This window comes from Anneissia japonica, unplaced genomic scaffold (assembly GCF_011630105.1).
Source record: "Anneissia japonica isolate Jap-2015-1 unplaced genomic scaffold, ASM1163010v1 scaffold287704_len1198815_cov201, whole genome shotgun sequence".
Classification (NCBI taxonomy): Eukaryota; Metazoa; Echinodermata; class Crinoidea; order Comatulida; family Comatulidae; genus Anneissia; species Anneissia japonica.
Window position 1 is genome coordinate 377,425 of NW_022731578.1, and position 10,232 is coordinate 387,656.

The 10,232-nt window shown below is 37.3% G+C and overlaps 1 protein-coding gene across 1 annotated transcript in view; it reads left to right on the forward strand.

Annotated features, from left to right (window-relative positions):
- LOC117115426 (low-density lipoprotein receptor-related protein 2-like) overlaps nt 1-10,232 on the forward strand; it is a 61,008-nt gene that overhangs the window by 34,862 nt on the left and 15,914 nt on the right. The window contains exons 24-34 of the mRNA XM_033259214.1: nt 607-644; nt 978-1,106; nt 1,215-1,665; nt 2,501-2,725; nt 4,176-4,585; nt 5,627-5,764; nt 6,362-6,788; nt 7,352-7,573; nt 8,323-8,714; nt 9,104-9,232; nt 9,808-10,231. Of these exons, the coding sequence (XP_033115105.1) occupies nt 607-644; nt 978-1,106; nt 1,215-1,665; nt 2,501-2,725; nt 4,176-4,585; nt 5,627-5,764; nt 6,362-6,788; nt 7,352-7,573; nt 8,323-8,714; nt 9,104-9,232; nt 9,808-10,231 (2,985 nt within the window). The remainder of the gene's footprint in view (nt 1-606; nt 645-977; nt 1,107-1,214; nt 1,666-2,500; nt 2,726-4,175; nt 4,586-5,626; nt 5,765-6,361; nt 6,789-7,351; nt 7,574-8,322; nt 8,715-9,103; nt 9,233-9,807; nt 10,232) is intronic.

Sequence of the window (10,232 nt, forward strand, 5' to 3'; positions counted from 1 at the left end):
TGTCACTTTTTGCACAAACGTGCTTATCTCGCCGAGTTGAGCACCTGTCTCTTATACACATCTAGATGTGTATAAGAGACAGGAGAGAGATAGAGAAGTAGGAGGTATTAGTTACCGGAGCCAGGGGGCGGGTGGGGTTGTGAGGCGTTACACCCCCAGTAAAGTCATTTAGTCGCTAGTAGTAGCGTCCCCTACCACTACAGAACAGGGGTAGATGCATGTGATTCGAGGCAAACGTGAAGGAGTTCCCCCTATTTATAGCTAAATGATTCTGGCACACTCGTGGGTACTGATTTATTTGACTGCTGCATAGTCTATCCACATCCCACCCCACCCTCTCCCCTCCAGCAAACATGGTCCGCCACTGTAGAGCTTATTTATCTAATGAAGAAAGTCGAAAAAACAATAGAAACGATTCTGTGTTTTAAAATAGTCCAACTGCGAAATATCTCCCAAGCCCTGGCCTACCTAACCTAGTATTTTTTGTGCACCACCTAGGCATAGCCCTACCACAATAGGCCTTGCCCCTAGCATCAATTCAGAATCTGAATGCCAATACTCCAATATTCAAATTTGCTTAATTTTATAATGAATTTTATACAACAGAAATTCATTCAGAAATTCAGCTTATCTTACCATTAAATGTTTGAACAAATTGTTTACGAGAAAACCTAAAAATCTCGTAAATTAAAGATCACTTAGGTTCATAGCTTCTTATAAACTACGGTACTATAATGGTAATGATGATAATAATAATAACAATGATAATGACTTGGCAGTAATATTGTAAGTGACAGTGACAAGGACAATGGTTTAAGCAAATTGTAAAACTGGAATGGTCACTCTCTATTGCAAAAAAATTTTAAAGTCAGGCAAAGATGCGTTTTGATTTAATGATGTGTATGTCTACAATAATCATAAAGACCATGGAAATTGCCTTATCACACACATTTTGTTCAATACTTTTTCCTTTTTAGCATTTGAAAATGTTTGTGGCGAATGTCCTGAAAACCAAATTTGTCTTCCAACACCACTAGCCAACTCAACGTCAGCATCATTCGTCTGCAGATGTCAGGATGGTGAGGACTGTGAGGTAAACGTGTTTGGTAAGCGAATAAAAAATGATAGGATTGGATTTATTGGGTGGAAACCAGTCAGTTTGCTAGCGTTATGAACGTAATGTAGCCTATTTCATTTGGAAATTTTTTTTACAGAACCGTGTGAAGTTGAGAATGGTGGATGCGAAGATACTTGTATAGCTTCATCCCATGGAACTGTTTCTTGCCAATGCTCATTTGGGTTTAAATTGGGCGAGGATGGAAAATCATGTGATCAAGTTACGTCATGCGAGGAGTTTGATTATAAATGTAGCCAACTTTGTGACGATACGCAGGGCGAGGTCAAGTGCGCATGCGTTGATGGCTACGAATTGGGCAGTGACAATCGTTCCTGCATTGCAGACAGTGGCGTAGATCCAAATTTATTGGTTGTTGTTGGTAACGGTCGCATATCTAAATACTTAAATTTGAACGGTACTTTTATCGGTTCTACTCCAGTAAAAACTAAGTACGTAGGAGGATTTCATGTTGTTGCAGTGGATTACAATCTACGTACAAATAAAATGTACTGGAGTGATGTATCAGATGTCCAAAAGAATATTTACGAGTACGTATTTTCATTTAGCTAAAGGCTTATTTTCCATAAAATCGGTACACGGACGATACAGCAGTCAATACACGACGTAGTTCTCCCCGACGCAATAGCCCTTTCTTTAATGTCAATCAAAATTAACAACTTATTAAACAGATCAAGGCTAGAAATACGCAAATGTCTGACTAGCGCACGTGCTGTCCTACAAACGCGCGTGTTTCAACACTGTCGTTGTGAGATTAGCAACAATTCAAGGGGCGGAGCCTAGGAAAGCTCTCTGATTTGACGGCCACTCAGCTTTGCTGAAAACTGTCGATGATAGCGTTCAGCTACAGTTTAGACACTTAGGCCTACCTGTTACCCTGCTGTTAACACAAAAACCGGATCATCATCTGCATCATTATCATCATCATCTTATTCTTTAACATCATTATTACGATAACATTTTGTGCTAACGCGCCAGTGAAGGTCGTTAAAATCCCCTAAATATGGTCAGTTTACAACTCCTTCTTTTTCAACGTAAAAATAGTGCATGTGGCCGAAATCGCCTGTGTTACTATCATAAATGATTTCACGATTAACAATAAATATTATCTATCGTGAGACGCTCTAACTTCATAAGGTACTTGAGTATTGAGCAAACAAAAACTAACTTATATATGAAATGAATACAAATATAGGCAATGGCTAATTGTTACGAAAATCTTAAACAAATTCCTGATTCTATTGAATGTTATCGTCCTAATCAAATCCAACATCCAATCAGAATTAAATATGCTGCAACAGCCTAAATATAGCCACTGCCAAAAAAAAAATAACGGGCTTGTAAATAGCCTTTTCCGTTTTTCAGATCTCCACTTGATTTTGATCAGTACTTCTCAACTTATCCAAATGCTGTGAGATTTAATACCGGAGTCTGCGAAGGCATTGCTGTAGACTGGATACACAACAACATGTACTATACCAACACACAATCTGAAGTCATTAAAGTGGTTGATATTGATACCAAACAAGAAGCGACGCTGTTATCTGGTTTGTCAAATCCAAGAGAAATTTCTGTGCATCCGGGAATTCGGTAAATAAGCCTACAGTATGTTTGCTTGGTTATGATGACAGTAACAAGGGGTCTCAAATCTCCCGTAAGCCGGGCGCATGAATCCAGGGCGGATCCAGAGACATCTGAAAGAGGAGGGGCGAAAGTGGAGCCGATCGAGTTAACACCATCCTAGGGGGTGTGGGTGCATTCCCCCGCAAAATTTTTGTTTTCGTCTGAGGCGTTGTAGGCTATCAATTTTTATTTTTCTTTCCTTCTTTTTTACTTTCTTTTTTTTTTACTTTCCAAAGGGGACCTAAACCCGCCCCTTCGAATCTCCTGGAAATCGGGACGGCCTTTCCCACTCCAATTTACAATATTTGCATATTTTTTACTCTACTGCATGATAAATTGTCTAGCGGAGTTCAGTGTACAGCACTTTTATCTATCATGCAAAATACAATTAAAATGTTAAAAAAAAGACTCATTTAAACAGATCTCTCGGAATTGACTTCTTCCAATTTGGAACCCCTGCAGTAATTATTTACTTTTCTCTGATGACGATTATTGTCTATTAGGCTTACAACGGTATCTTACTCTTCGCCGTCTTAAATCATCTAACAAACATCTACTTGAGCAAGGAAGGTGGAGACATAAAAACCAGGGTAAACTGACATTCTCATGTGCCGCGTCTACATTATGGAATGCTCTTCCTCTTGAGATAAAAATCTCATCTTCAGTCAGTATGTTTAAGAAAAAGTTAAAAACTTGTCTCTTCTCCCTCTCATTCTAAGTTTTTGGACACGCATGTATATTGTTTGTTATTTTGTTATTTTTTTAAAACATTTTTCATAATCTTACAAGCACTGTTAATTAACATCAGTAGGTATTTAATGATTGATTGATTGATTTTACCTCAGGGTTACGATAAAATAGGCTTTCAAATTACATTTTTTTAGCCAGCAGACAGGTTTTAAAATAACATTTTTTCAGCCAGCAGCCACTAAATTTAAAGCCAGAATCCAGCAAAATGTTTTGATATGCAAAATTCAATATTTTAAGGAACTGACGTGAAAACGAGTACGGTTATTAAAGGTTAAAAAAAACTTTTGAATTTTTAAAAGATGTGGGAAAGGGGTGTATTTTCCCCTTGGAGTCTGGCTGTGACGTTATAAATAGGCGGGCCTAGAATGCATGGCATGTGTAGTGTAATGACATTAGAATTGAATTACATTGAAACTGAATCAATTGTGTGGCTACGAAAAGGCTAAAATTGTTTTTACAGTATTCATGGTATCTTTATTCAAAAAAATACATATACAGTAAATATAAAAATCCATAGAATTATACTATTGCAGCAAAAGCTGAGTTGCAGAAATAGTCTTGTAAACCAATGACAGTGAGACTCATTCTAATAATAAAGATTTATTCGTCGTAATAATAACAATAATTTAGTTTTTGTAACATTTAATTAGTATTATTAATTCGATAGATATGTGTTCTGGACAGAATGGAGTAACTATAAAGGCATTGGGCGTATAGCAAAAGCAGGGTTGGACGGTTCACATCATCAGGCGGTCGCTAAGAATGTTAATTGGCCAAACGGCTTGACAATTGACTATCCCGCATCCACTCTTTACTGGGTTGATGCTTACCAAAGCGTCCTCCAAGTAAGCGATTTTAATGGTAAAAACGTACAGACCATATACCACTCATTAGCTAAGCTCCCTCATCCGTTCTCACTAACCATCTTCGAAGACGTTCTGTACTGGACTGATTGGACGATCGACGGTATAGTGGCGGCAAACAAACTGGATCCTAAATCAACTTCGAAGAAATCTTTTGTCGGTGTGTTTCCCGGTATACAGGCGTTAAAAATTGTTCATCCCCTTCGACAACCAGGTAAGACCAATCTCAAGTAAGTTTTAAAAATCACTAAAATCAAAATAACTAAAATTCTGAAGCGTTTACACAATACAGTATAAAGCAAACACCCTGAAACCTTCCTATCAGACCATTCACGTTCAAACTACCTCGGACCATTGGTCCTCAGATTTCTACTTGCGCCCGCATACTGCCGACAAAAGTATCCTTATCCGTCACTGACAGTACAGTAAGTGGGAATAATAAGCAATTATAGTCAGGATTTGAATACACTATAGGAAGGCCTTTGTTTCTTGCATGAAGCCAGCAGAGCTAAAGGCAATGCAATTCTTGAAGGAAAATAATGCTTTCTAAGTATGTAACTGTATTAAAATCACCCCAGCTTTGAGAATTTTGCTCACGAGACGCAAAAAATCGGAGCCACGTTGATTTATATACCCCATACATAGATTCTAGGCATCTGATTGGTTAACAAACAGACAATAACTTCAACCATCATTCCTAAGACGTAATTTCAATGATAGTTAAATTCCCGGGGAATTACAGTACTATTACGTTAAAATGATATTATTTTTTTGCCCTGTCGCGATGTAATCAGGCCCCATCTATCTTCTTCTTCCGTTAAGTTGCCGCCTTCATCTTGTTGAAGATTCTGCAACTATCTACAAGGTCATGGGTGTCTGTGTTTGCCACCATGTAACCATGTTGTTAATTGTATTTCTTTGGATGTATATGTTTGTTTAATTTTTAACGTGCTTGAAAATAAACTTTCTCGTACATTCTCTTCTCTTATTTCATTTGAAAATTTGTATTTGATTTAATTTTTTACATCCTTTCCTCGGTCCTTCGGCGGCCCTCAAGAAGATAGTAGGCTACGGTCTCCGCATCACGGAGGGGAAATAGATTTCATCATTCCTCTCATGAGCAGTCAAAACATTTTATACCATTTTACTATATGATGATCCATTCCTTTGCGTAAATGCTAACAGACAGACAACGGGAATATATAACGTTCTTGGTGGAGGTAATTATACATTTTGTTTGTTTATTACTCTACAGAGTATGAAAATGTATGTTTCCCGTGTGTTGACAGAAGAAGCCTATGCCTACCTTCACCAGTCAATGCATCGTCGGGGCCCACGGCACCATTCGTATGTAGATGTAAGGATGGTTATGACTGTGAGGAAACAGTGTTTGGTAAGTGAAAAACTTTTCAGAAACTTACATTTCGCAACTTATAAGCATTGCTTTAATTTTTGATCTATTGTTTATTTATTTATTTGTTGAATAATATTATACCGGCCTGTTAATGCAGATGGTTCGCTGTTAGATTGGAATAAATAAATAAAATAACAGATAAAATAGTATTTATTTACTTGGGAGGTAACTGTGTATAAATAAAAGGTTTCCTATATCGGTAAGTAATAATGATTAATATGATTAATGATGATAATGATGATGATGAAGTTGATGCTAATACTGATGATGGTGATTATTAAGATAATGGTGATCATTTTTATGTTGATATTAGTTAAGGTCTCCTTTTATTAAAGGTTCCTCCAATTAAGGCCTCCAATTGTTGTCTATTATTAACAAATGTCTTATTTATTATTCTAAAAAGATACTAAAGCTGCTAAAGGCCATGGAAACCCCGGTCCCAAAAGTGGTCTTTAATTGGAGGGTGACCTGCAGTATAATTTTTAAACTTATATACCAACCAAACAAAAACCAACAAAGCAAATAATCAATTAATAAATCGATCGATTAAAATTTTGAATTAATGTTTTGCTATAGATGCGTGTGAATACAAATATGGCGGCTGTTCACAGAAGTGCGTTGACTCCACCTGTCAGTGTTTCTTTGGCTTTAGATTGGGCGATGATGGAAGATCATGTGATCAAATTACGGCATGTCAAGAACTTGACGATTTGTGTAGCCATTGGTGTGATGATTCAACAGGCGCAGTCATATGCACATGCTCAGACGGTTATCGGTTGACCAATGATAATCACACTTGTGTTGCGGATAGTAACGTAGATGCTACTTTAATGATTGTTGAGGAGGGAGTTTCGATTGTCTCGTATCCAATACTTGATGATAGTAATTTTATCGGAGCACCCGAGAAAGAAAGGACATTCAACGGACATATGGTTGCTATTGACTACGATTTTAGGAATAATTATCTGTATTGGAGTGACATCTCCTTGGCAATGATATTTCGGTATGTGCATATAATTTATATGTATTTTGAGAACTTCATCATGCAAAACATGCTTACTTGATTCTACACAACCATTCATGAGCAACCAAACAAACCACAGATATATCAGTTAATTGCGTCACCAAAAGTGTCATTTATCTCATATATTGTAATATTTGTGGTAAACATGTCGGAGAAACAAAGAAAAAAAAACACTCTTCTTATGGAATGACATAGAATAGATCAGCTATCAAAATATCATAGCTTAATCAATCAGTAGCTGAACATTTCATTTCACACACAATTGCAAATTTTTGAGTTATTGAAATAGACCATAATGCCAATTGGAGCGACACAAATCGTAAAGAAAATCACTGTGAACTTTTACTTTATACCACCACGCCTTTTGGACTTATAATTAGGAACGTTCTCTCAGTACACTAAGGATCTATTTAGGTGTGTTATAAAAAGTATTATTTTCAAGTTCAATGCATATCACTAATTGTGTAAACGCTAATATATTTATTAAAAAAGATACGTTAAATTGAAATTGACAATCTATTTTCTTTATTATATGATAAAAGAGCGCCACTGAACTCATCATTGGAGTCTACGCCAGAGATTGTAGTGAGTAACCCGGCTTACAGTGAGGGCCTTGCCGTCGACTGGATTCACAATAATCTGTACTATACGGAAACTAAACTACTTGCCATCAACGCTGTGAACCTTGACACTTTGAAACTGGTCACGGTGGTATCCGGGGACATAGAAAACCCTAGAGCAATAGCTGTACATCCAGGAATAGGGTAAATGTCTTCCGCCTTCCTGCGTTTATGGGATTGAGAATATATTGTATTTGAAAGTATGTAATAAAGTATTGTGTTGAGATAAAGAAAATAAAAATTTAATTTAATTCAATTGCATACTTTGTGTTATTATTAAAATTCAATTTAAAATCACAGCGGAACTAATATTTTTCTAGCTTTACAGACGTGCATTTAGTACCTATTCTTTGAGATCAGTGGACAATAAAATCCAGGATTTTCTTAGTAATGGTAAAACAGTCTATAAGAATTGTATTTAGAGTACAATCCAAAGTTTCTCTAAATTTTGTTACATTGTTAATGAGCTTCGACTGCCTTTGAAGGTGATGATCAAAGTCAGTAAATTCCATTTTCATAAAGTAACTTCCTCGAAAAAAAATGGCTTCCAATCAAAAGTTCAAGAAGGACGATAGGAGGTTGGTTTCAGCAACCATCACACGATTTCCAGTGTCATCTTCAGTCATAGTTATAGCTCTTTGAGTCATACTCTATAGTCTTTACAATAATATTCATCTCTGTGATCTTTCATATTTCTGTATTCCCATATAGTAGGCCTAATATCTTTAAGCACTACTACCCTTCCATTTGCAATGTTAACTCCTAATTTGATTGCAGGACAGAAAGTGAATAAATGTTTATGAATTGGTTATTTCGCTTCGTTTTCACTATTGTTACGCTTAATCTTTTCTCCTTACTCATTATTGTGTCCCTTGTTTCTTGCTTTGCTACAGATATATTTTTTGGACAGACTGGGGCACTGGTGTTGTCGAAAAGGCGGGAATGGACGGTTCACATCGTCAAGTCCTCATTAGCCAACTTATTTCGCCGAATGGACTGACAATCGATTTCCCGACATCTACACTTTACTGGATTGATGCCACTCTTGACGCCCTCCAATCGAGTGATTTAAATGGTGAAAATCTAGCAACGGTTCTGGACTCGTCGCCTTTTATTCGTCATCCATTTGCGTTGACAACGTTTGAAGATCAACTATATTGGAATGACTGGATTCTTAGGGCGGTGGTGACAGTCAACAAACTTTACCCTAAATCGTCTGTTTCTAAGAAAGTGTTGGATACGCCTCTTACAGGCATGACCATTGTGCACTCCATACGACAACAAAGTGAGTTTTTGTTTTCCGCTTAGGTCTGGCACTCTCTGCGTCGCATACGAATCCAACTCCGCTCTCTGTGAGCCCTAGACGAAGTGACGCCGTCTGCTGATTGTCGGTGACTGTCTGAAATGGTCAATTTGCGCGCGCATCGTTGCGTTCTTCATACAATCGCATCGGCCGGCGACCGTTGGGCACAGAGAGTGCCCGGCTTCACATTTCATAAACCGTTCTCAGCTCTCGCATTCATACAATATTGTTTTTGAAATTCTTTAGTTCTTTGATGTTATGCGATTGCGGTATTATTTAATTTGGCTTATTGCATTAAAATGGTATTTAAAGTAATTCATTCAAATAACACTGTCACACTATAATTTTTCGTAAAATGTTTTTCTTGATAGATTTTAATAATATGTGTGGTAGTTGTTCTGAAAACGGAGTATGCCTTCCAAGTCCGCTGGGTGTTTCTGTCACATCATTCATCTGCAAATGCCCGGAGGGAGAGACGTGTGAAGATGCTCCGAAGAGAAGTAAGTTGTAGTACTCATTAAGATGATGAGTGGAGTTGAATAGCTTAGTGGTTAAGATGCTTGCCTTCTAATCTCATGGTCCTGGGTTCAATTCCTGTAGCAACAGGAATTTTTCCTCACGACTAAAATCAACTCCACCCTCTAAAGAGTCTTTGCTAATAAAAGCATCACAATATTTCATCTATTTAAGAGGACCCCTGAATATCAGCGGACCTACTAGGATACACTGTTGGGGTTACCGTCTAAAAATGGTTAATTGATTTATTGGTTTTATAATTGATTTATAAACATGGTTTATATCGATCAATCGTTTGTTCAATCGGTCGATTCGTCAATCATTTTGACTTACTGACTGACAGACAGATTAACTAACTGTCAGGTAGGTTATTCGATTGATTGATTGATTGATTGATTGATTGAATAAATGACTAATTGGGCGCAATTATCACAGATCTTACCCTCTCTAATTAAAACATAATTAAACTAGCTCCTACAATACCAATTGAATGTATTGCATACAAGCTTTTAAATATAAAAAAGGATAATTTAAATTTTGGTTAAATTTTTTTTTCCAGTTTCCTGTGAAGACAACAATGGTGGCTGTGCTGGCAAATGCGTCGACTCCACCTGCCAGTGTGACTTCGGCTTCAAATTAGGTGATGATGGAAAGTCGTGCGACCAAATAACGCTTTGCGAAGAACTTGTTGGTTCGTGTAGCCACTGGTGCGACGATTCAACAGGCGTAATTGAATGTGGCTGTTCGATTGGTTATCGATTGGCCAATGATAGTCGCTCTTGTGTTGCGGAAAGTGACATAGATGCAACTTTATTGGTCATCGAGCAGCGAATTTCTGTTGTCTCATATCCAATAAGTAGCGGTGGATTTATCGGAGCACCTGAGGAAGAACAGACGTACTACGGACATATGGTTGCAGTTGACTACGATTTTGAGAATAAATATTTATATTGGAGTGACGTTAATCATGACATGATATTTAGG